This window comes from Rhinolophus sinicus, chromosome 3, assembly GCF_057876585.1.
Source record: "Rhinolophus sinicus isolate RSI-liver-muscle chromosome 3, RSI-T2T, whole genome shotgun sequence".
Taxonomy (NCBI): domain Eukaryota; kingdom Metazoa; phylum Chordata; class Mammalia; order Chiroptera; family Rhinolophidae; genus Rhinolophus; species Rhinolophus sinicus.
Genome location: NC_142503.1, coordinates 68806677 through 68833586, shown reverse-complemented (window position 1 = coordinate 68833586; position 26910 = coordinate 68806677). Strand labels below are relative to the sequence as shown.

General features: G+C 35.5%; 1 protein-coding gene across 7 annotated transcripts in view; it reads left to right on the top strand.

The window, feature by feature from the left end:
* Window positions 1-25728, top strand: part of GIN1 (gypsy retrotransposon integrase 1) — a 39982-nt gene extending 14254 nt beyond the window's left edge. For 6 of the 7 annotated variants that reach the window (XM_019727971.3, XM_019727969.3, XM_019727970.3 and 3 more), the window contains 4 exons: window positions 7381-7572; window positions 7671-7847; window positions 8333-8618; window positions 15127-25728. In XM_019727971.3, coding sequence (XP_019583530.2) covers window positions 7381-7572; window positions 7671-7847; window positions 8333-8618; window positions 15127-15401 — 930 coding nt within the window. In that variant the 3' untranslated portion in view covers window positions 15402-25728. The other variant, XM_074328640.2, reaches the window with a different exon arrangement.
* Window positions 25729-26910: the final 1182 nt, after the last annotated feature.

The window sequence follows — 26910 nt, the reverse complement described above, 5'->3', positions numbered from 1 at the left end:
CTGGTATAAGAAAAATATCAGAACTAGCCAGACTGTCTCAGTTCATAGCACCTTTGATATCTCACTCCAAAAGAAATACCTAAAGTTGTATTTATTAAGTAGTTATGTCCTGTGTCGGGGGTCCCTAAGATATCTCCAGGTATTATGATTTGCTGGAAAGACTCAGCAGGTAGTCCTACTTATGGCTAAGATTTATTAAAACAGAAGAATATGAAGCAAAATAAGCACAGAAAAAGCTCATGGGAAAAGTCTAGGGGAAACCAGTTATAAGCTTCCAAGGTGTCCTCTCCCATGAGAATCACACAGGGCATGTTTAATTGTCCCAGGAAGGAGCTGTAGCAACACATGTAAAATGTTGTCTACTATGGAAGCTCATTAGAGACTCAGTGTCTAGGATTTTTATTGTGAGCTAGTCACACAAGTACCCTCTGCTTGGTATGTGCGAAATTCTAGACTCCCAAAGAAAAAGAAGATGTTCAACATAAACCACCTTGTTTATATAAACCGCTTAGGCACATTGAGCCACCTTTATCATTTAGGGAATGATGGAAACCTTCCCCAAATCCAAGTTCCTACACACTAGTCCAGGGCCAACCTTATAATTAGGCCTTTCAAAGGTCTACTATATGTTAACTCTTTTCTGCACAGGTCCTAACCACTTAACCATTTAAAAGAAATACTCATAATTGAAAGAAAAAGTATTTTTATTTTATTCTTAAATAACCACAGTTGCTTACTAATGGGATGTGTGTACCTATTGACCACTGCTCAACTTCTCAAACCTTGGCATCAGATTGAACAGTGCCATCCTTATTTCCTGTTTCACATTGATTTGAACACAATAATTGCTTTTTATCACAACATCTACACAAAAACCAGTTCTGTAAAGATATGACATCATTGAAAAGAATATAGTCTTACTTACTGTTGAAACCATAAACCACCATAAGCTAGTAGTTTTCAACGTATCCAACAAAACCCTTGGCATAGAGTTTGGTAACCATGGTTAAAATTATAGAGGTGGCATCACATGAGTAGAATAGAGAAGGATTATTTAATTAATAGTATAGGTAACAATTTTCTAATTGTTTCTAATTATTTCTATAATATGATTTTAGAGTCACATACCACATACCAAAATTACCTTGTTTTCAAGTAAATTAAAATAATTTATTATTTTTTTAATTGAAACAAAAAATACAACTGACTTTTTTTTTAATCTCTAGAGATTAAATCTCTAATTTTAGGAACAGTGGTAAGAATTTCAATGGAAAACCTCACCAAATTTGGCTACATAAAAATTAGAAACTTATGTGTGGTAAATTAACCAAAACATAAAAGCTAAGAAGTAGGCCAACAAAAATAAAGCAAATTCATGCAGGAAAGAGCTAACATCTTTATTATAAGAGATTCAAACAAATTTAAAAATTTAGTCAGTGGCAAAAACATAATTTACAAGACGGAATAAAAATAATAAACGGGAAAATATACAAACTCAGTATTAATGAGTAATGCAAGTTAAGACCACTTTCTGCTTATGTAATCAACAAAAATAGTAATAATGCCAAATAGACTACAGGTAGAAGAATATAGCCTTACATTACGGGTAGCTTTGCAACTTGAAACTAGCTCTTTTTGTAAAATAGTTTGCCAACTGTCCGTTAAGAGATGTAGATATATTTTTGTCTTCTGGTTAGCAGTCCTGTATTTAAGAATTTATTACAAGGCAATTATTTAAAGTATAGAAATGGCTCTACTATTTATTATAAACACCACAATGCTATTTATTTTAGTGAAAGTATATCCTGAATATCCAAAATAAAGGAAATGTTTCCCAAAAGTATGTGTAATCAGATGATGAAATAGTTTGTAGCCATTAAAAATGATGTTTATAGACTCCCATTTACAATTGCATCAAAGAAAAAAAAAAGACCTAGAAATAAATTTAACCAAAGAGGTAAAAGACTGTACTCAGAAAATTGTAAGCCATTAAAGAAGATACAAAAAACTGGAAGCATGTACCATGCTCATGGATAGAAAGAATTGACATTGTTAAAAATGTCCATATTATTCAAAGCAATCTATACATTCAATGCAATTCCTATCAAAATACCAATAGCATTTTTCACACAACTAGAAAATATATTCCTAAAATTTATGTGGAATGTGAAAGACTCCGAATAGCCACAGCAATTTTGAGAAAGAAAACCAAAGTTGGAGGTATCATGATACCTATTATCAAACTATACTCTAAGGTTATAGTAATGAAACAGCATGGTCCTGGCATAAAAACAGACACATAGATCAATGGAACAGAATAGAGAGCCCAGAAATAAACCCATGTCTATATAGTCAATTAATCTGTGACAAAGAAAGCAAAAATATACAATCGGGTAAAGATAGTCTATTCAATAGTGTAGGGAAAACTGGACAGACACATACAAAAAATGAAACTGGATCACCTTCTTACCTCATATGCAAGAATAAACTCAAAATGGATTAAAGACTTACAAAACCCAAAGCCCAAAACTTCTAGAAGAAAATGTAGGTAGTAAACTCTCTGACATTGCTCTTAGTAATGTTGTTTCTGATATGTTGCATTGGACAAGCAAATCAAAAGAAAAGAAAACAAATGGGACTAAATCAAACTAAAAAGTTTTTGCACAGCAAAGGAAACCATTAAGAAAATGGAAACAGCCAACTGAATGGGAGAAGATAATTTGCCAATGATACATCTGATAAAGGGCTAATATCCAAAATTTATAAAGAACTCAATACAACTTAACACTAAAAAAACTAACAATCCAATTAAAAAATGGACAGAATAGATATTCCTCCAAAGAGGACAATGCAGATGGCCAATAGACATATGAAACAATGCTCAATCTCACCGATTAGGGAAGTGCGAATTAAAATCACAATGAAATATCATCTCACACCTGTCAGAATGGCTATCAATAAATCAACAACAAAAAAAGTGTTGGCAAGGATATGCAAAAAAGGGAACCCTCATGCACTGTTGGTGGGATTGCAAATTGGTATGGCCACTATGGAAAACAGTATGGAGTTTCCTCAAAAAATTAAAAATATGACCCAGCAATTCCACACCTGGGTATTTATCCAGAGAAATCCAAAACACTAATTAAAAGAGATATATGCACCCCTATGTTCATTGTAGCATTATTTACAATAGCCAAGATATGGAAGCAACCTAAGTGCCCCTCAACAGATGACTGGATAAAGAAGATGTGGTACATACATACAATGGAATATTAGTCATAAAAAAAGAATGAATTGTTACGATTTACAACAACATGGATGGACCTGGAAGGTATGCTAAGTGAAATAAGCCAGAGAAAGACAAATACCATATGATTTTACTTATATGTGTAATCTAAAGAACAAAATAAACAAACTCATAGGGAACAAACTAATGGTTGCCAGTGGGGAGTGGGGTTGGGAGGACGAGGTGAAAAAGGAGAAGGAATTAAGTACAAATTTGTAGTTACAAAATAGTCACAGGGATGTAAAGTATAGGGAATATAGTCAATAATATGGTAATAACTATGTATGATGTCAGGTGGGTACTAGAAAAGTCAGGGGAGTTATTTCATAATGTATATAAATGTCTAGCCACTATGTTGTACACCTGAAACTAATATAATATTGAATGTCAACTGAAATAGAAAATATTTAAAAAGGGGGGGACAGGGGAAGGGGAATAAGAAGTTCACATTTCCAGATATAAAACAAGTCATGGTGATGTAATGTACAGTGTCAGATGATTGCTGGACTTACCATGGTGATCACTTCTTTAGGTATAGAATAACTGGTGTTGAATGACTGTGGTGTATACTTGAAACTAATACTGTATGTTAGCAATATTTTAATAAAAATCTTTTAAAAATGATGTTTATGAAGAAAAGGAAATGACATGAACAGTGTTTACAACATGTTAAAAACCTGGATAAAGAATTTTATTACATATATTGCATATTCATATATTTACATAGGTAATTATATAAAAAATAGATATAAAAAACTAAAATGAAAATCCATAAGGTTAACGCATGGAGTTTTTTTTAAAGAGTGATTAAATTTTATAGATTGTTTTCTTAATTTTTCAGTTTATATGTATTATGTTTTTATAATTTTTAGTGATTAAAATATACATAATTATATATTGCTTTTGCGATATAAATTACTAGTGCTCAGCAATACCTAGTTATCCTAGTCTTTCTAACGTAGACGGCTCCTTCTAGCCTCTTACAGGTAACCAAGCCCAAGTAACTGCTAGATTTGGCCAAAGAAATCAAGTGGATAGATGTATGCCACTTTCAGCCTGAGGCAGTGAAAACCTCATGCATAACTCTTCAGTCTCCCAATCTTACTCTTTCTCTGGAGAATCGACAGACTATTTCAGATATTATAGGGTGATGGAATTTCTCTCATCCAGAATTGCTGAGGCACCTAGTGGTGAATAGTTGCTTTAGAGAGACAGTGACCTACAGCTGACTTTGAATGAGCAAGCAGCAAAACTGCTGAGTTAAGCCACTGAGACTTCAATGTGTTTTGTGACTACCTGGCTGACACAGCAGTGGTCTGCAAAACAGTGTAAGACAATCTGTTTTGTGGGACTACAGTATTAGAACTTCTGTTTATATTTCTTCTGATGTAATAAATAAAGAAATGAAGCTTTACTAATGTATACAAATTGATAATAGCATTCTGAATCAATAAGGCAGATGATTGTGTGTCACACCTAGTAATGCGAAGGTATCCTAGAGAAAAGTGAGAATCCACAACATGTAGGAGTCTACAGTGGTTCCCTAACTCATTCTTTTGCTTTCAGCAATAATTGAATTTATGTCTGTCGTCTAGTTTTCACTAAACTACTCCTCATAGAATAGCCACGTGGCTTAAGTTTCTTGCAATAAATCTAGATAATATTAACAATGCAGTCACCTATCAACCGTAAGAAAATGATAGAGCTGGCACTTCTTCTTAACTTGTACTAGCACATTAGTGAATAGACACATTAATGAAATGAAAACAAATATAAACCGATCTGATTTAATAGGAAATTAACCACCAAAATTCAAAATTGTCAAGAACACTATTTGATATATTAATTTGCTTCCACCTTTATTAATAAAGAGCCTCACCCTAAATGCTTTAAGATATTAGATAATGGCAGTTTAAAGCCAATATAAATCATCAACCGTTTTTCAAGTCATGTTTAAAATCATGTGATAATCAATCCAGGACTTTGAAAAATTTACCAAAGTTAACAATAAATGTTTATAAGCCTCTTGTGAGGTTTAATAATAAAAAACTAAACACATATGATTGGGAAAATGTGTTCTTTTTGCTGTGGTTTAAATGGCTTAAATATTATACAGAAAGCATAATGGTGACAAAATAAATTCATTTTGTCAGCAAATACTGACAGAAAACATTGCTAAAGTGTTGAAATAAGATTAGAACATTACACAAAGTGGGAGGTTTATTATACAGTTGGATGAAAATGCAGGTGTTTCTAACATAACTTGGCTTGAAGTACTTGCTAAATTGTTTCAATAAAATTTACAAAGAACTTTTTGTAAACCTCTGAAGGAAATAAAACATTTCCAAATGGAAAATTACTTATTTAATTTTAAAAATACTTCTTGTGGAAAACCAAAATTGTAATCACTAGTGGAATGTCTGGTTTGAGGGGGAGAAAAAGGCTATTGGGTAAGGATATCAAGGTAGCATTTCACAAATAGATTCACTGGATCATTCTTAGGCAACTTCGTGAAACAAAGAAGTTGAAGCCTTTTCCAAAGGTCAGTCATTTAAAACCATTGATTATGACCTCAGATTGAAGCTGACCCAAATGTACCTATTATCTGGGATTTCTTTTTAATGACTTAAAAGAAGACAGCTTAAATTAGTACATATATTAGCTAGGAACTGGATTCAGCTGCAAGTAACAGAGAATGTCTCTCTTCCCCCCAGTACATAAACTACAATATGAGGTTATTTTGTACTTAGGTAAAAGAAGGCCAGGCTGTTCCAGGTTGGAAGGGTAACTGAATGTCATTGGGAACTGATGCTTCTAGCTTTCTGTTCCACCATCTTGAAGATCTGACTCTCAATCTTATGGTTACAATATGGCTGTCAGAGCCCATGCCACAAAGTACATTTCAGACAGAAAGAAGGTGGAGGGCAATGGGCACAAAAAGCTGAATCTGCCCAGCAACTGTTAAAAGCCCAAGGTAAGGGGCAGCTGGTTAGCTCAGTTGGTTAGAGCTTGTGCTCCTAACAACAAGGTTGCTGGTTCAATCCCCACATGGGCCCCTGTGAGCTGCACCCTCCACAACTAGATTGAAACAACTAGTTGACTTGGAGCTGATGGGTCCTGGAAAAACACACTTAAAATAAATAAAAGTTAAAAAAAATAAAATAAAAAGCCCAAGGTAGAACTTCGTTTACATCTTTTTGGCCAAAACTGTATCACATGACTGCACCATTCTGCAAGGGAGCTTGGGAAATGTAGTTTTGTTTTGGTGAGGCTTTTTCCCTTATTTATTTGCTTTACCTTTTTAGTTACTCTGATACTTTTCTTCTTATAATTAAGCAACAAAAAATATAGTATTTTTTTAAAAAAACAAGTTTATCAGCCAAAAGTTTACTCAATTAAAAATAATAAAAGTAGTCTGAGGCATAAGGTAGGAGAAATAAGTTATTTTACATTTAACGGGCTTACTGTTAGAAATTTTCTAACCTCATTTTGGCTTCTTTTAGGCCCTGCATATAATAAATATAACAATAATAATAGTAACATTGAGTTATAAAGTGCTTACTACTTGCCAATAACTGTTTTAAGTCTTTACAAACGTTTACTCATTTAATCCTCAAAAGAGTCCAGGGTAGGAATTTCCTTATTTTACAGATGGGGAAACTGAGTACATAGAGGTTTGGTGACTTGGCCAAAGTTACATAGCTATTAATTGGATTATGTGACGTAATGTTTTTATTTTTTATTTGTTTTTAAGAAGCTGTCTACTGAATGTTATTTGAACTGAGTTGATGTTAAATTCTGCTCTACTTCTTTGCTGTATGTGTGTCTCTGTGAAGGCACTTAACTTCCCAAAGCTTCAGCTTCTTATCTTTAAAATGGGGTTAATAATAACCTATAAGATTGTCATGAGTTATTATGACAATAACGCAAGTTAGTGTCAATGAATGGTAATCACTATTTTAAACAAAATGTGTATGTTTACAGAGAATGACTGTAGTCAATGAAAAGGGCCAGATTCAAATTCTTTTGAAAACTTTGAAGAGAAAAATAAAATACAAATTTTAAAGTCAGCTTTGTTTTATATATTTTTTCAGATCAATGTTGAACTGTGTGGACTGTTTGGCACAAAGCAAATTGTAATTTCCCACGCCTCTCAAGCTGTTAACCAAACTGAAAGTATACCTAGCACAATCAAAACATTTCTTTCCAAACACTGTGCTGAACACCCAAACAACTGGGATGATCACCTACCAGCCGTTTCATTTGCCTTCAATATAACTCATTTGGTATGTGCCTCTTTGTAGTTCTACACTTTTGAGTTAGGGCTATCTCTTGCCTAGATAAATGCTTTATTACAGATTGTTGTTTATTTTCCTTCAAATAGGAGCCTTCTAAAAATATACCATACTTTCAAATGTTTAATCGAAATCCTTGTATGCCAGAGACTTCAGATGTTCTCCATGAAGTGGATGGTGATAATACAAGTATGTTTGCCAAAATTCTGGGTGCAATTAAAGAAGCCGATAAAATAATGGAGAATAAGATAACTTCAGTGGTCAAGGTGATTCTATTTAACACAAAACTCTGTAATAGAAAAATCTATAAAGTGATTTGAAAAAAAATTGTAGCATATGTACACACAGGGACAGACAAACACGATATACCTTTAAACCAAAATCTTTTTCTACCAAATGCTGCTTGTCTTGATTAAACAATATGTTTATTAGCTGTGAAATTCTGAGAGACAATTATGGGAAGGACAAACATGCATTTTGGAATCAAGCAGAGCAGAATTCAAATCCCTGGTCTTGTTGCTTTCCAGGTGTTTGACTTGGAAAAATTACTTAAGCTATATCTGTTTACCTTATTTATAAAGTTGGGGTGATTCTGACTTTGAAATATTGTTTTAAGAGTTAAATGGGATTCATGCCTACCTTTTAAGTGGCATCTCAATAAATAATCATTTTGTTATATTATCTGTATTTACCTTCAAGAAACTAGAGTTCTTTCATCCCTTTGTTCTTTTTTTTTTTTTTGCACTTGTAGATGGAGAATAACAATGCTGATGAACTAAGTAAAAGCAAAATCATTGTTAAAAAGAAACCAAAGCAGTTAAATCCATTTCATCTCAAAGTGGGTCATGAAGTTTTAAGACAAAGGAAAAATTGGTGGAAGGATGGCCGTTTCCAGTCCGAATGGGTTGGGCCTTGTGTCATAGACTATATCACAGACAGTGGATGTGCTGTTCTGAGAGACAACACTGGAGCTCGACTTAAAAGACCTATCAAAATGTCTCACCTTAAGCCCTATGTAAGACAACCCAGTGAACAAGGTAAATATCTGTCACTTTTCTACATTTTTACTTCTTTTGAATGAGGAGAGAAGTTAAAAATACAACCCTTTCCCCCCTTGGTTAAGTTTTCCTTTCTGTAAAATTCGGTATAGTTTTAGATCCTAGGTAGTCTCTTTTATTAGAGTGTCTCGTCTAGAATTGTCATGCTTGTAAGAGATTTTTAAGCTTTATTTCTAGTGTACTTTTTACACACTTGCTCACAGTTCAGGTGGGAGATACTGAACGTTTCACAAGGAAGAGCTATGTGTTCTGTCTTCACTTTTTCAATATTTTATGAGTAACTTTGTGCCTCATTTTAGCATTAAAAAACAGCAGCTAAGATAATTAATGCCAAAAACAAATATACTGTCCAGAATCCTGTTGTGAGATAAACATATTAGGGGACTTAAAAATGTGATTAATTTTTAACATTGCATCATAGTCAGGTTATGGTGGGTGCAAGGCAGGGTGCAGAGTGGCTTGTATTCAGAATGTTATAAGGTGCTATAAGAAGAGGTGATTGTACCCTAAACAACGCTATACTTGCCCCCAAATATGGTTATGAACAATCAAGATAATCCTGATTTCTTTAACCTTTTCTTTCATAGACTAGAGCTAAGTTATATTTTTGCCATAGCTTTCAGATTAAATCGCACTTTTATTGAGACTGTTTTATTTTGTCCTAGTGTATCTGCTTCCTAGAATTTCTCTGAGGTGGATAACTGAGAGGGAGTTAATTTTTACCTTAGCCAGTTAATTTTGTTTTTTTCTGTAAAGTAAAGCATCAATATTATTTGAATATGAATAACAATTAATGGGAGATACCATTTAGCATATTTTTAAACAATGTAAACAATTGAATTATTTAACAGGCTTAACTAAATAATAATTATAAGAGCAACAGCAATAGATAACCTATGCTTTATTAGGATATGAAGCCCTTGGGGGCTGCTCCGTAACAGCTCAACTCTGCTTCTAATCCAGGTCACAACTCACATGTTAAAAGCTCAGTACCTTTCCATCTGCTTGTGACAGATCCAGTTGCTCTACTGGTAAACTTATCTTGGACTGTTCTAATTCTAAACAGTACCTTCATTCTTTCTGTTAGAAGATAAGCACTGCATTTCTTGTGCCTCTTAATTCTGAGCTACCTTTATATTTCTCCCTCCTGCAATTTAAGTAGAGAAGATTATGCAGGTACATGTTGTCCTTCCTTCGTCAGCATGATTTTTCTCCTTAACCTTTGACATTCAGGACTTGCCCCCTTCTAATGTGTTAACCTTCCTTAGTTAATACAAAATTTACGTTTAAAATGTTGCTGTGTCAGGATCTGTTTCAACATTTTGTAATTTGCTCTTGCCAAAGAAAGGAGGCCAAACATTTTGCTGCTCCTGAATATTTCAGAGTCCAATTGAGCAGAACATTTTCTAAAGAGAGGAAGAATACTTTTTGCCTCATGCTTGAATTCTCTGCAGATATTTCTTCTAGTAATATAAAGGAAATTGCAATTTTAGTACTAGTGTATAATAAGGAACCTGCGATTGATGGATAAATTTGTTTTTTCTTGTTAAGCAAGAAAGTGATGATCCAGCCATCCTGGAACCTGGTTCTTGAGTACTACCGTATTTCCCCAAAAATAAGTCCTAGCTGGACAATCAGCTCTAATGCGTCTTTTGGAGCAAAAATTAATATAAGACCTGGTCTTATATAATGTAATATAATATAAGACCGGGTCTTATTTTACTATAAGACCGGGTGTAATATAATTAATATAATATAATATAATGTAACATAACATACTGGGTCTTATATTAATATGTTCAGTCCTAGAACTGAAATTACAGCAAACAAAATGGCTTTGAATAAGCACCTTATTCTTTCATTTGACATAAATGTTCTTTTCTACACAAACAATTAGAACTGATTGTCCGGCTAGGTCTTATTTTCGGGGAAACGGCATTTGGTCCTTTTTGTATGTTTTTCTTATTTGCAGAAATTCACAATGTAATTTCTGCAGTCTTTTTATTTTCAATATCACATATTTTCCTGAAAACCTTTACCTCAAAAGCTGATTTTTAAACAGTCTTAGAACTGAAATTAAAACAAAACAAAATGGCTTTGAATAAGCACCCTATTCTTTAATTTGATATAAATGTGGGTGAGCTGTAGCCAAAAGAACTATGAGTTTGTCTTAAACTGTACTTGTCATTGCAATTTTTACCAGCCTTGAGATTTCGTAGCTATATTAAAGACTCATTGCCCAAAGCAGATCTGCTTCTGTTGCCAACTTCTTATCCCTTCTTATCTAGAACATAGTGTAGAGAGAACACATTCCATACTAGGGCTACAATATTTCTCACTGCTATTTTCAGCAAGCCTATTTGTCATTTTGTCTAGTTCAATGCCAGCTACCTTCTCAAGACTAATTATTTTAACAACAAATGTTATGATATGCCATAGTGTGTCTCTGTAATCATAATGTTGCCCTTTGAAAGGAAAAATGTTATTGACCCATTATTTTGTCCAACATAGATTTTTAAGTACTTTCATTTGTTTTGTTTTGGGCAGGAGTTATTGTGATAAATTTGTGTCTGCCTTCTCCAACGGTGTTAGTGTGATTGCCCTTCACAGTTTGTGAGATGCTTTCCATTATATTGTAAGTTTCTTATTGCTGCCACAATTAATTATTTCAAGTTTAGTGGCATAAAACAACACACGTTTATCATCTTACAGTTCAGTAATTTAGAAGTCCAACCTAGGTCCCACTGGGCTAAAATCAGTACATTGGCAGGGCTGTGTTCCCTTCTGTAGGCGCGAGACAAGTTCTTGTCTTTGCCTTTCCCCGCTTCTACCCACATTGCTTGGCTGATGGCTCTCTTCCTGTATCTTCAAAGCCAACAATGGCAGGCGGTACTTCTCACATCACATCACTCCAACCTCCTGCTTTTCCACATTTAAGGACCTCGTCCTTGGACCCACCCACATAAACCAGGGTAATCTCCCTATTTTAAGATCAGCTGGTCACTAACTTTAATCCCATCATTATCCCAATTCTCCTTCGCCATGTTAGGTAACATATTCACAGGTCCCACAGATTGTGGACATCTTTAGGGACCCATTATTCTGCCCACCACACCGTGGTTTACCTTCATGAAACAAAACAAAGCTTAGTCCCTGTATTATCAAGACCATGATTTTGACTTTATTATTTTTGCAAAGAGCCTTTAAACGTTATGTAATCTCTAAACTCAGAGTACTTCTGTTAGTATTAGTACTTTATTATAATAACAATTATGTAGTATCAGATTATAGTTATTGTTACTTTTGTCACGGGAAGATGTATTTGTATGGCAACACATTCTAATAGTTTTGAATTATCTGGCCATATATAGGATTAACCTAGTCACTGCTCTTCAGAATAAGAAATTAAGTAATCTGAAACCTTGTACTTTCTATTTGAAGAAATAAATTAATCCAAATCACTCAGACTTTTCTGAGGCTTTGATTTTCACTTATTTTTCTCCTTAGGGAAATTTAAAAATGTGTTTCCTAATCTCATTTTTCACTCGTTAAAACTATATAAGTAGAAGTATGTCAGAAATGCTGTTAGTACCTTCCTGGAATGTGTTGAAAATAGTTCTGTTTCTAAAACTAAAGACAATTATTCAGTCTTGTCAAAACTGAAATATTGCTTTTCATCCAACAGATGTCATAATCATAACTAAATTACTAGATTGAGAAGAGAAAAATGCTTTAAGTCTATTGTGTAATGTGACTTAGTGGAAAAGTCCTTTAAAATGGTACGCTTGTTTACCTCTCTATATATAATGAGAGTTTACCTCTCTATATAATGAGGGCAAAAACTTACCTTGTTATTTTCTATGTCCCTAACTCAGGATTATTCTAGGTCAGTATTGCCCATTAGCTATATAATGCAAAAATTATGTAATAAATAATTAAAAATTTTCTAGTAACCATATTAAAAAATACAAGTGAAAATAATTTTAATAATATATTTTAAGTAATCCAGCACATCTAAAATATTATTTCAACATGTACATAAGGTTTCAAGAGTCTCTTTTCTGATAATTTTTGGTAATCTTTTTTTGAAATTAAAGAGCATTTGTATTGGCTCTTTATGGATGTAGACCATAGTAGGAGTTGAAACATATTTGACCTTTCTGAATGAATGAGAATTTTGTTCTTTTCTACACAAACAAGGCTTGAAATCTCCAGAGTAGTTTTCCATTGCATATAAAGTGGTATGGGTAGAATTTGCTGAGTATAATCCTTGTTCTCTACAGTTTTATTACAGTAAGTTACTTTAAAGTTATCACTTATTTAAAAGAAACTATATATATATATATATCACTTAATAAAACATATATATATATACATATACATATATATGTATGTATGTATCACTTACTCATGTGTAGAACCTCTCTTCTTACAAACAGATGAGTTTGGTAAAGTCCATTTGTTTCTAAGTCCAGTGTAACTAGGAAGTACTTAAGCTCAAGAATCTATTTCTAGCAAATTAGAGTGATATTTTCTGTGAGCTTTACATCTATGCATATTTTCCCTGTTGATACATGTTTACTGGACATATTTTTCTAAATAGACCTACTTCATCTGTATGGGAAATTGTTTTTGAGACAGAAAACTTCATCAAAATGTCTCTAAGGATCTCTGGAAATACCTTAAAAGCTGTGGTTTCTTCTGTCACTGATACTTTGCAGCATTGTATCGGCCATGAACCTATGGAGTTCACCATGGGTTATTAGGAAAATTTCATCAGTAACACTTGTACCATACCTCACCTTTATAAGTTCTCTTATAAACCACTACCTAACCTTCTCCAGTATTAACAGGCTCATACTGAACTTTGATTTTGAACCTCTTAAGTAACATATTCTAAAAATGTTTCAATTTCACTGATAATTTTTTCTTCATACTCGCTGCTGTTGGACATAGCACTTCTCATGGGTTGCATGATTCTTTCATTATCTTTTAGAATTGTACCTCTTGTCCAGCAATCCATCCCATACTAACTACAAAAGTCGTTTCTTGCCACTTTCAATGATCCATACTTTTTTCCCATCATAAATATGTATATCTTCTTAACAGCATTTTCAATCTCATTACTACTTTTGTATTTAAGAATTGGTGGGGTTAAACTTGGGAAACCTCTCAAAACTAAAATACCAAATACACTTAGCCTAATGAAGAACCGAATGGGTAAAACTAAATGTCTATATAAATCCAAGACCATTTAATACCATCTATTGGTAGAAGGCATAGATTTGTTTGATCAATTGAAGTTTGTAAATTGAAAGTTCTTAATATGTCAACTTATGGAGTTGAGATAGGGCCCGTGAGCTTTTCACATATTAATATGAGGGTGGGTAGAGTGGGATTGTGTTCCAGGCTATCCTAGCAACTTTATCTGCTCTGAGAAACCTTCATTGATCTCTAATCTAAATGGGCAGTTAATCTTCCTTTTGCTATTTCTCGAACTTAAAATCTGAGGGCTCTTTAACCTATTGAAATCTTCAAGAGAATCTGTTAATGTTTTGGGAGAAAAATCCAGAGAGAGAAGACAAGGGTCCAGGAAGTTTATCAGCTATGGTGGAAGAATTCCTTGTTGTAATGAATTAAAATATCAGGTGGGGAGGAATCCTTTTATATATATATTAACCTTTATTTATAAAGATGCTACTGCTGTGCCATCAGTCGAACATTCATTTTTCCTGATAGAGATGATAAATTTGCTCAAAATAGAATAAAATGCTAGTAACAAGGAAAATTCCTTGTCAATATTTCACTATGGAGTTAGCAACACCTTAAAAGTTCATGAACATTTTGGTATTTAAGCTAAGCTTTCTAAACTACGGCATTGCAGTCTGTCTACTTACACATTCCTATCACATAAGTCTTATTCTAGGAACTTTATCTTCATTTTCATTGATGTAACAATTTGTACATTGATGTAACAACTTCATAATGTAACAATTTGATATTACTATCCTAATATGGGTTCTATAAAGATTGGAGAATTATCTAAAGTAAGGATTTAGCAATTTTATTTTTAAAAATATCTTTCAAGACCCCATTAATTCACCCAGAAATGTTTTGCAGAAGCATTGTAAAGATATTATCAACATCAAAAATTAGTTTTATAACTTTGGTTTTAATTTATACTATAATCCCTAGCCTTTTCCACCCCTTGCCCACACCTACCAAAGACAAGTCAGGGAACAGGAAAACCTGGCTCTTTTTAAATCCTTAGTCTTTCGTGAACTCTATATGAACTGTCAAATTTATATATCATTTTGTTCATTCTTTGACATGTCTATTTAGTAGTTAGGAGAACCCACCAGTAGTTAATCTAATCTTGATAGTTAATTATTACTTGGGATTTTGTTCCTCATTTAACATTGTTTAGTTTAAAAATGATGTTTAATTATAATTCTAAAACGCAAACTTATGATGTTTCTTCTTTCAGACAGTTTTTATATCTTACAAGGTTCAGTAGTTGCAGATCATGACTACATTGGATTGCCTGGAATTCCAGTTGGAGCATACCAAGCAAATATTCTGGTAGAAGATGCAGCTATTGGTGTCATTGATAATGAATTGTTGACATCAAGCAAGGATCGTGAACTACTAGAATATAGGAATGCCAAAATCTCTCCATTGATAGAAGATAATAGTACTCTTGAAAAGCAGACTTTCAGCCTGTTGGACTCTTCAAACCAAGTCCTTGAGTACTTAAGTTAGTAAATACCAAAATTCATCTAAAGTGCTTGTTTAGAATGTAGAATTTTTGAATTTTGCTCTTTTCCATCAAAAAAGGTTATATAGAAGGTATCTTAACTCACTCTTAATGACTAAATCCCGAAGATTTATTTTATAACTATTTATTTATCTAAAGCTGTACCATGTTTTAATGTCAGTATATACATATGTATATATATGTATGTATATATATGTATATATATATATATATACACACACACACATATACATGTATATACTGTATATACATATGTATATATATGTATGTATATATATGTATATATATATGTATATATATGTATGTATGTATGTATATATGCAAAGGAAGCATATAATATATAAAATTCAGTTTTTCTTCTAAAAAGAGAACAGCAAAGAATGCTTGTTTCTTAGGAAGTAAACTAAAATTCCAGCTCAAAACTCTCAAATCTTTGTCTCGTGCGGTACCATGTTTTCAGTTTTCATTTGTTTTTAGAATACTTCTCCTTTTAAAAAATAAGTTTGAATTTCCTACCCTGTTTTCCCGAAAATAAGACCTAACCCAACAATCAGCTCTAATGCACCTTTTGGAGCAAAAATTAATATAAGACCTGATATTATATTGTATTATTATTATTATTATAGACCCGGTCTTATAGTAAAATAAGACTGGGTCTTATATTAATTTTTTTTTGCTCCAAAAGACACATTAGAGCTGATTGTCCGGCTAGGTCTTATTTTCAGGGAAACACGGTAGAATGGGATTAATAGATATTTATTCAACCATAACAATGAATTAAGTGAAACTTCTTTCTGTGTCACTGGAACTTCTAAAAACAATATTGTAGGAAAATATTTAGAGTTATTCAAGAGGCTCTTACAGGATATTGGTAATTTCACCTTGTTAGATAGACTCAGGATTAGGATCTGAAACTATATGATATATTGGTTTGAAAAACATTTGTACACTTCATAATGTATATTAAAGCTAAAGTCATTCATTAATAAGATTTTTTTCTGCAATCTTAAAGAAGTAAATACTAATGATAAAATAATGAATATCAGATTTTAAATATAATTTCTATATTTATAACTTCGTTCAACAAATATTTGTTATGGAGCACTTTGAAGAATGCTGTGGAAAAATTAAAAGATGATTCTGGCAGATATGTATGTGCCTGGCCCTCATCAGGGACTTGCAGTCTGGTAAGGGATAGAGACCCTATACACCTCGTACAACACAAGCACTAGCTCTAAAAAGATTGGCTGTGAAGTTACGCGCATGCTTCCTCCTCACATTCTAGTGGTCAGACATGGTGACACACTGCCAAAGGGTATGGTTTTCTTTTTGTGGTGATGACAGTGTTCTAAAGTTAGTGGTGATGGTTTCATATCTCTGATAATACTAACATTCATTGAATTGTACACTTAAAAAGGGTGAATTTTATAGTATGAGAATTATCTCTCAATAAAATTGTTATAGAGTTTAAACCAAAGTTAAAAAAAAACAAAGAAAAAAAACTTAACCACATCTAATACCAAAGGATAGGTAAGTACAGTCCTGCTACTATATCCCTGGAAAGAGGAAAACCAGAATATGGTGCAGAGCTATAATAGCTGCCATACTCATCTTTGTTTGCAGATTCCATTGTAGGCCATTTACAATGAAAGTTATTTTTACTTCCTGATAAATAGCCAATACAGGCTATTCAAATAAAATGCTAATTTTATTACTAAAATCTCAGGATTCTAATGTAGAGATTCCAAGTATAGATTTTTAGTAAGTAAATACAAACAAAAATACCCAGAAATTAGATACACACACGTGTCTCTAATGTTTGTAGGGTCCTGTCAAGAGTGAAAATAGAGGTCCACATGCCATCTACATAAATATTTAGAAGTTATTCATCCAGCTAACATACTCTTCGTACCTTGTCAAATATACCTTCCTAAGGTTCCTAGAAGTCTTAGACTCCTCGAGCCCCGCACTGAGTGCCAAGGTAGGCAACGCTGGTCTCCAAGCGTCTTTGTTCCAACCCCACCATCTCCCAAGGAAAGCCCACCCTGGCTTTGGTAGACACGCCCCTTGGCCAGACAGATCTTTGGAATGTGCTCTCCAACTGTACATCCACCTTCCTGGAACAGACCAGGAAGGTCTTGGAAGAAGAGAGGAGAGCACATCTCTAAGCCCTGTGGTCTCACCCTGCAGGGAGGGACATACACTGAGCGGGGCAGAACCTAGCCCTCAAGCACAGGGCCCAGCGTCGGGTCCTTCTCGCCTGGATTTAAGGGAGGTTTTCTATAGAATGAGTTTATAGTAACTTTTTAACCAAAAAGTCCAGAAATATCTTTATGAGGCTTTGTATGCCACCTTGTGGTATTTTTATGAACACTTAAAAACAAGATATAGAAGGAACTGGAGATGCTGCGTTAAAATAAAGAAAAATATATTCTGAATGAGAATAATTGCCTGATTTGAAAAGTTATTTTTAGATATGATTAACATTTCAAGTGTAAAATTTTCTTATATTGCCATCTAAACAAAGTAACACTAAGACACAAAACTTACTATATGTTTAGCTATGGGATTAAAGACTCAAAATAGATATGTATTAAATGCCTACTATGTTCCAGGTACTGGTCTGGCAGTGAGATTATATCAGTGAGAAACAAATATCCCTGTCGTCCTAGAGTTTACATTCCAGTAGGGTAGTGAAATAGTGACCAGCAGTTCTTAATATATTTCTTTACTTAGAGCCAATCTTAAAACCTTATTGATAACCTTTTGTGCAGACATCTTATTGGGATCCCTACCTTAAGCCTTAAAAAGCATTAAGTGTTCTGTTCCACTTATTTGGGACAGTGTAGTAAGTTGTAACAATGGTTTGTCAGAGGTCTGAAAGGACAGGGTCTTATATTGGGGAAAAAAGTTAAAAAGTAATGAGCGACACATGGAATTTAAGGTAGTATAAAAAGCACAAGTGAATAAACCTAAAGAAAATAGAAGGGTTGAAATCATGAATAGAAATTAATGGAAAAGGAAATGAACATCTCATGCGAGGAGAAGCTGAGCCAAACGTTGCTTCTTTGAAAACACTAATGGAGACAAATCTAGCGAGCCTAATGAATAAACCTACAGAATGTGTAAACAATTCTGTGATGTAAAAAGGATCGGAACCACATTATGATGCAGATATCTAAAAGACAGGATATTACAACTTTATTCCAGTAAATTTGAGACCTTAATAAAATAGACAAATTTTAGAGAACTTTAACCTGCAAAAGTGGTTCAAGAAATAATAAGTTAGATGATTTTACCAAACATAAATTTTAAGGAGTATGTAATTTTAATCTTACACAAATTATTCATGGGTAGAAACAGAAGGAACTCTCCTTATCTTGTCATGAGGGTGGCATAATCTTCAAAATTACAGATTGTGAAAGGAAAATAACAGGTCATTCTCTCATGAACCTAAATACAAAAACCTAAAAAAAATTACCAAACTGAATCCAGTGACCTATAACAATATGCGTTATGACCAAATTGAATAGATCCCCAAAATGCAAGGTTAGTTTAATGTTAAAGCAATTTATACAATTAATGGTAGTATTTCTAAGAGACCTGGCAAGAAAGAGATGAAACACACAACATGGTTTAACAGCCAGGAACTATTCAAAGAAGGATTAATGAAACACAAGAGATGGTGGGACATTGGGTGGCCAGCAATAGCCAGAAACAGCCAGAAACCTCTTGGCTTGAGAGGGCAAGGAGAGGAAATGCCCAGGGAGAGATGGATAATAGAATGGGATTTAACCATCAGTATTCGTAGCCATGGAGGAATGCCAGAACCATAACAACTCAGAACTGTGACAACCATTGTCAAAACTGATACCAGTTTGGAAGGTGGAATGATGGACTGAGAAAGGGCAATGCAGGACTAGTTGGGAGTCTGTTGCAATAATTGCGAGGACAGGTGATGATGGCATTGGAAATGGTGAGACATGGTTAGTATCTGTTATATTTTGAAGTTAGATTAAACAGAATTTGTTGATAGTGGATGTAGGTGTTTAGAGGAAGAGAAAAGTCTTTGATGATTCTAAACTTTTTAGGCTTGCATAACTAGAAAGATGAAATTGCTGCTGACCAAGATGAGGCAGACTAGGAAGAGCAGGTTTAGGGAGGAAAAGAAGTTCAATTTTGAACATGTTGATTTTGAGATGCATACTATACATTCAAGTGGCTCTGTGAGATAGACATTTGGATACAAGCATGTGGCGTTCAGGGGCTAGGAATTCAGCATTCATTTATGCACAATTCAGAACACTCCAAAATAAAACTAATTAATATGTGTCCCTTTGGGGAGACCGAGACATTCTCTTTGCTGCAGAGATGTGCACTTGCCATTGACCTGCTACGCTTCTTGTTAATCATTGCTGAGGCAGCGATCCAGAGCCTCTGCTGATTGATTATACATATCCTATGGCAGTATTTATATTACCTGGCAGAGCAAACTGATGCTCAAGCAAGTTTCCTAGATTTATGAATGATGGCAGCAGACATTTGGCTCCCTTCCCCCTTTTGATGGATATAGCTGATGCTAATACCACATTTAAGGGACTACAAATAATTCAGGCAAGTTCTCAAGAATCTCATTTTCATTTGCCAGTGGAAAGTGAATGAGGCAAAACATTAATAACTTATTATTTTGAAATCACGTAGTACTTTGGCTTTGCTAAGGAATTTACAATCCAATGTAATTTGTATAGAATTTCTGAGGTTGTTCTAATATCACTTTTCTATTTTAATCTCAATTTGTGATTTAAAAACTGGAGAGAGAATTTTTCTTTCCAGAATAAGAATCAGAAATTCTTCAGACTATCTTCGATTCCACCTCACAAACTTGAAGTTGTTAACCTTTAATTCTAAATCTTCCTTTGAATTCCTGTCAATGAATAGTAGAACCTAAAAGTCTTAGCATTGTACATAATTTTACTAAGATACCTAAATTATCTAGGTCATTGGGATACAGGGCTTTGCTGAAGCAATATGACATTTCAGTTCTCTCAGAGGAGGAAGCTGAGTTTGGCTCCAGTGGTAAAGAGTTTTATTCCAACTGTGATAAATTACTAGAAGGTCATGTGTAATTGGGGAAGATAGAGAGGGCATTGAAGGCAGCAAAGAAGCAGAAAGCTAAATGCTTCCTGTTCTCCCCACACACAAATTCAGCTCTTCCCATAGCTAGCTTCCATCTCTCCTCTCTGTGAGGCCTTCTGTCCTTAAGACTTTGAATCTCATAGACTGAGGCTCCCTTAGCTGAGGAAGCTAAAGTAGGAAGTAAATCTACCTAATGGTGGAGGTGGCGGAGAGTGTTATCTATGGCAAGAGGACACCACCAGGCAGGGAAATTCTGCTGTGGGATACAGAGTTCCACAGACAACAAAAGTTTCCCATGTCTGTGGGTCTCTCCCTAAGTAAGGAAGGCAGTGTTGCAGGACACCTTGGTGGGGTGGTGGGGGGAGGGGGCAGGGCATAGACTTGGCCTAAGCAGGCCACCTGCGGTGTTTTCACAGTGTGAAGCTGGGTAATGACTTAGGCCCTTGGTAGTAGGCTAGAATGATTCAGTATTTAAAGGAGCCATGACTCCGTTTTAGAAGCTATGAATGCATTTCTACATGGCCCAACTGGGGGAGTTTTTAGGCCTTGGGGACAGACGATGGTCTACCAGGCTTGAAGATGATTACATAGGACTTTTTTTCTTACAGCGTTCTATTGAGGTATAATTCACATACCATAAAGTTCACTCATTTAAAGTGAAAATTCAAGGGAGTTCTGGTCAAAATGGCAGAGCAGGTAAATGCTGTGTTTGCCCCCTCTCATGACTACATTAAAATTACAAGTAAACTACAAAACAACCATCTTTGAGAATCACCAGAAATCTTGCCGAACCAAAGCCCTGCAACTAAGAACATAGAAAAAGTTCCCTCGAGACTGGTAGGAAGGGCAGAGATGCAAAATGGTCTGGTCCCACACCTGCGTGTGACCATAGAAAATCTGGAGAGAGATATCAGCTGTGGAGGTTCTCCCCGCTCCATCCCCACCCCCGAAAGAGCAAGGGGTCCCAGAGCCACACCCAGCTCCCCAGCCCAGGGTTCCAGTGCTAAGGAGAGAAATTTCCATGATTTCTGGTTGTGAAAACCAGCAGAGATTGTGGCTGAGTGAGATGGAGGGCAGCTGCACTCCCAGGTACTATTAAAGGAACCATGCACGGACTTACCAAGAGAATCACTGGCTCTGAGCTCCAGCACTGGGACAGCAGCTTGGAGAAGCCACAGGGACAAATGGTGGGGAACTGAGTTGTCTGGTTTCAGGATGAGGGCTGGAGGGGCAGCTTTTTCCTGGATAGAGGAGGTGGCGGAGGCCATTATTTCTTTGTTGAGCCGTCCCCCTTCCTGGCGTGCAGATGCAAGCAGCTGCGGTATCTGAGTCTCCATCCAGCTGGCTAGGGCTGTTCGTTGGCCACACCCTGGTGATTTGAGACGCCAGCCTGCAAAACTTTCGGGCACGCCCAAGCTGCTTCCAGTGGCGTTTTCTTACAAACCTCTTACCTTGGCTCATCCTGCAGACTTTTCTAGGGTCTCTCAAAGGTTCACAGAACCCAGAGAAGCAGCACCTGGCATGAGCATGTTCGTACCTCTGGCTGAGCAGCCCTAAGCCCAGCATTAGCTGCAGCTGGCCTTGGTTCACAGCTTGGCCTCTCAAGTCACCTCCAAGCATGGCACAGGCAATAGCCATCTCTGGATTGCTTTGTGGCTCCTGCTGGGTGGCCCCGGGCAGGGCACAGGCTACGGCTGAACTTGGTCTGCAGCAGATCCCCTCCCAGGTTTCCCTGGGGCTGACGTGTAGAGTAGCCAGCTTTGAAATGAGCTGGAGCATCACCCAGCTTTCTCCAAGGATGACACACCCAGGGGGCAGATTGGGCAGGCACCAGAGACCTGCTGAGGCAAATCCTACTCAGTTGGGTCAGCCCCTGCACCACAACGCTTCCACTGTGTAGTCACACCAATCCTCACAACAACTGAGCCCGAGGGTCGATCTCTCCCATTGACATGCAAACAACAGCCAAGGCTTAACTACAACAGGAGGGCACACACAACCCTATAAGGGACACACCTGCAGTGTGCAGCTCAGGTGACCAGGGAGATTGTGCCACTAGCCCCACAGCACACCTACTACCTAAGGCAACTCTACTAAGGCCGGGAGACATAGCAGCCCTACCTAATTCTTTGAAACAAACACAGGGAGGCAGCCAAAATGGGAGATGAATAAACATGTCCCAAATAAAAGAACAGAACAAAGCTCCAGAAGAAGAACTAAACAAAATGGAGACGAGCAATCCATCAGATGCAGAGTTGAAAAACTGGTTATAAGGATGCTCAATGATCTCAGGGAGAACTTCAACAAAGAGATAGGAAACAGAAAAATGGAGATAGAAAACAAAAAAGAACCAGTCAGAAATAACAGAGGTCAAGAATGCATTACAGGGAACCAACAGCAGATTAGATGAAACAGAGGCTAGAATCAGCAATTTAGAAGATAAGGTAGAAGAAAACAATTAGAATAGCAAAAAGAAAAAAGAACCCAAAAAAATGAGGGTAGTTTAAGGGGCCTCTGGGACAATATCAAGCACACCAACATTTGCATCATAGGGGTACCAGAAGTAGAAGAGAGAGCAAGGAATTGAAAATGCATTTGAAGAAATGACAGAAATTTCCCTAACCTAGCAAAGGAAACAGATATTCAAGTCCAGTAAGCACACAGAGTCCCAAACAAGATGAACCCAAAGAGACTCACACCAAGACACATCATAATTAAAATGCCAAAGGTTAAATACAAAGAGAATCAAAAGCAGCAAGAGAAAAGCAGTTAGTTACCTACAAGGGAGCTCCCATAAGACTAGCAGCTGATTTCTCAACAGAAGCTTTGCACGCCAGAAGGGGTTGGCAGGGAATATCAAAGTAATGAAAAGCAAGGACCAACAACCAAAATTACTCTACGTAGCAATGCTATTATTTAGATTTGAAGGACAAATAAAGATCTTCACAGACAAGAAAAAGCTAAAGGATTTCATGAGCATGAAACCAGTATTACAAGGAATCTTAGAGGGATTTCTTTAAGACTAAATAAATAAATAAATAAATAAATAAATAAATAAATAAATAAAATATATGAATAACAAAATTATAATACACACCTATCAACAATTACTTTCAATGTAAATGGATTAAATGTTCCAATCAAAAGGCAGGGGGGGCTGAATGGATGCGAAAACAAGACCCTTACATATTTGGCCTACAAGAGATCAAAAGACACACACACAGACTGAAGATAAAAGGATGGGAAAAGACTTTTCATGATAATGGAAACAAACAGAAAAAGCTGGGGTAACAATACATCTACAGACAAAATAGATTTTAAAATAAAGACTATAACAAGAGACAAAGCAGGACCTAGTAACCCCTCTTCTGGATATTTATTTGAAGAAACCCAAAACGCTACTACTTCGAGGGGACGTACTTATCCATATGTTCATTGTAGCATTATTTACAATAGCCAGGATGTGACGGCAACCTGGATGTCCCTGAATGGATGAATGGATAAAGAAGAAGTGATACATATATACAATGGAATATTACTCAGCCGTAAAAAAGAATGAAATCTTGTCATCTGAGATAACACGGATGGACCTAGAGGGTATTGTGCTGATTGTAGTTAAGCCAGACAGAGAAAGGCAATTGTCATATGATTTCAATTATAAGAGGAATCTAAAGAACCAACCAAACAAACAAATAAATGAAACAGAAACAAACATAGATACAGAGAACATTTTGATGGTTGCCAGATGGGGTTGGGGGTTGGTGAAAAAGGAAAAGGGATTAAAAAGTACAAATTGATTGTTACACAATAGTCATGGGGATGTAAAGTTTAGCATAAGGAATATAGTCAATAATATTGTAATAACTATGTACGGTGTCAGATGGGTACTAGATCTATCAGGGTGATAGATGGGAGGGGCTTTGGGGGGCAGGGTAAAAAAGGTGAAAGGATTAAGAAATACAAATTGGTAGTTATAAAACAGTCATGGGGATACAAAGTAAAGCATAGGGAATATAATTAATAATATGGTAATAACTATGTATAGTGCCAGGTGGGTACTAGTCACTTCATAAATTACATAAATATCTAACCAATATGCTGTACACCTGAAATTAATATAAAATAATATTGAATGTCATTAGTAATTGAAAAATTAAAACAGGGAGGACAAGATAAAGGGGAATAAGAGGTCCAAATTTCCAGGTATAAAACAAATAAGTCATGGGGATGTAATGTACATCATGGGGAATATAGTCGATAATATTGTGATGGTGTGGTATGGTGTCAGATGGTTGCTGGACTTATCATGGTGATCACTTCTTTAGCATAGGGAATATAATCAATAATGTGGTAATGAATATGTATAGCACCAGGTGGATACTGTTGAATAACTATGATGTACACTTGAAACTAATATAATATTGTATGTTAGCTATATTTTAATAAAAACCTTTTAAAAAAGTGAAAATTCATTGGGTTTTAGTATTCACATAGATGTAATTTTAAATCACGTAATATGGAAACTTTACTTATAAACAACTTGAAACCAGCAGTTCTGACAGCGACGGCAGGAGAGAGTGGACGGGAGGAACACCTACCAGCCGCACCCTCCTGTTTAGTATCTCCCCCTTCTTCCACCTCTGTTTCCACAGGATTCATGTCAGGCTGGAGTCATAGGGCCCCACCATGGCTGTGGAAACCTGGGCAGCTGGGTAAATGACAAAGTTAAGTGTGGACTTCTAGCCATTGTCCACCGAGAGCAGCTCCATGAGTAGAGATGCAAACCCAGAGCATGGCTGCCCTGAAGCCCCGTCACAGAGTGGAACCAGCTGAGGACCAGGTCAGTGATCTCCTCGCAGATGGAGGAATGGCCTCTGGTATAACTCCTGGCTGCATCTTCCTTCCCAGTGATCACCTGCTTCAGATGGAAGAGATGCTTCACCTCCTCTCAGTCCAACAGCACCCACGCAACTCTGTGTTTTTTTTTTTAGTTGAACCTAATTTTAATTTATTCTGATTTCTTAAAATGTCACTAGATTGTGCTCGCTTCGGCAGTACATATACTAAAATGTCACTAGATTAACAAAACGTGCAGATGATTTTGAATGACATTATATATGTTATTTTTGCTTCTTTAAGTGCTTATGTATAAAATATAGCTAAACAATTTCGTGATTTTTTGTTGTTGTTGTTCTTTGGTTAGAGACTAATGACTCTTAGCAAAGAGGACATGGATACTGTCAGTATCTGTGTGTGACCTCTGACATTCCAGATATTTTCAACTATCTGGATGCTTGGCATGATGTAGACATAACAACTGGATGATGAGCAATATTTTACATTATTCTCATTGAAGACAAAGCCGTCATTCACTGAATAGCATCTCTTTTATGAGAGCACAAATCCATGCAAATTTTTTACTAAGTTTTACCACCAGATGTCAGCCAGTCACTACACTGGTAATAACTGAAGAACTTTAGGAGAAATCCGTTTGTAGATGTCTCTTTCATCTCTCCTTTCCTCCATCCTTCTTTCACTCCTTCCTGCTATGACTGTCAGTCTGTCTATAAGCAATAATTTATTGATCCATCATCTCTTTATGAATAGCACCTATCTATTTAATATATCTAAATAATGAAAGCAAGTATTTTAAAGAAAATAACACATAAAGAGTTTAAATATTTACATATACAAGTGTAAAATGACACTAAAATATTTTCTAAACTTTCATCTGGAATTCAAGTTCTTTTTATCCTAGTAACTTTGGGATTAATGCAATATTTTTAGACTTTGTTTCAGAGCATACTTTCAATTGTCATCCAGAATCTTTGCTTTTTGGAATTTTGATTATATTCTTGTTGTTGCTCTGGAATAATAATAGTCTTATCAGAAGAATATCAACAACATTGAAAAACTATGCAATATTTGGTTTTTAGAAAGGCTTTAGGGTTATTAAAAAGCTAACTATTGGAGAACTATGCAAAGAAAATTTTCCCCTACCAACATCTACCAACAACTTCTATTTTAATTTTTTCTATCTATGCCATTTTGAACATTAACATGTATCTTCCATGATTCCTCACTCCAAACTTTGTCAGATGACTGGCTCTGCTTCCATCACTGAACTTCACACAATGGATTTACATTTTCTTTCCCCTCTGTATTGTGAGCTACTTGAGGTTTGGGAGTTTAGCAGATATCTATTGATAAATACATTTTATTTTCTAAACATGGACTACAGCCAGCTTATAGTGGATTGTTGGTTACCTACTCAGCAACCATTTTCTTCTGTCTTACCTCGCTATCTGAATTTTGTTTATGTGTCTAGCACTTCTCTTGTGGAACCATGGAACCTAT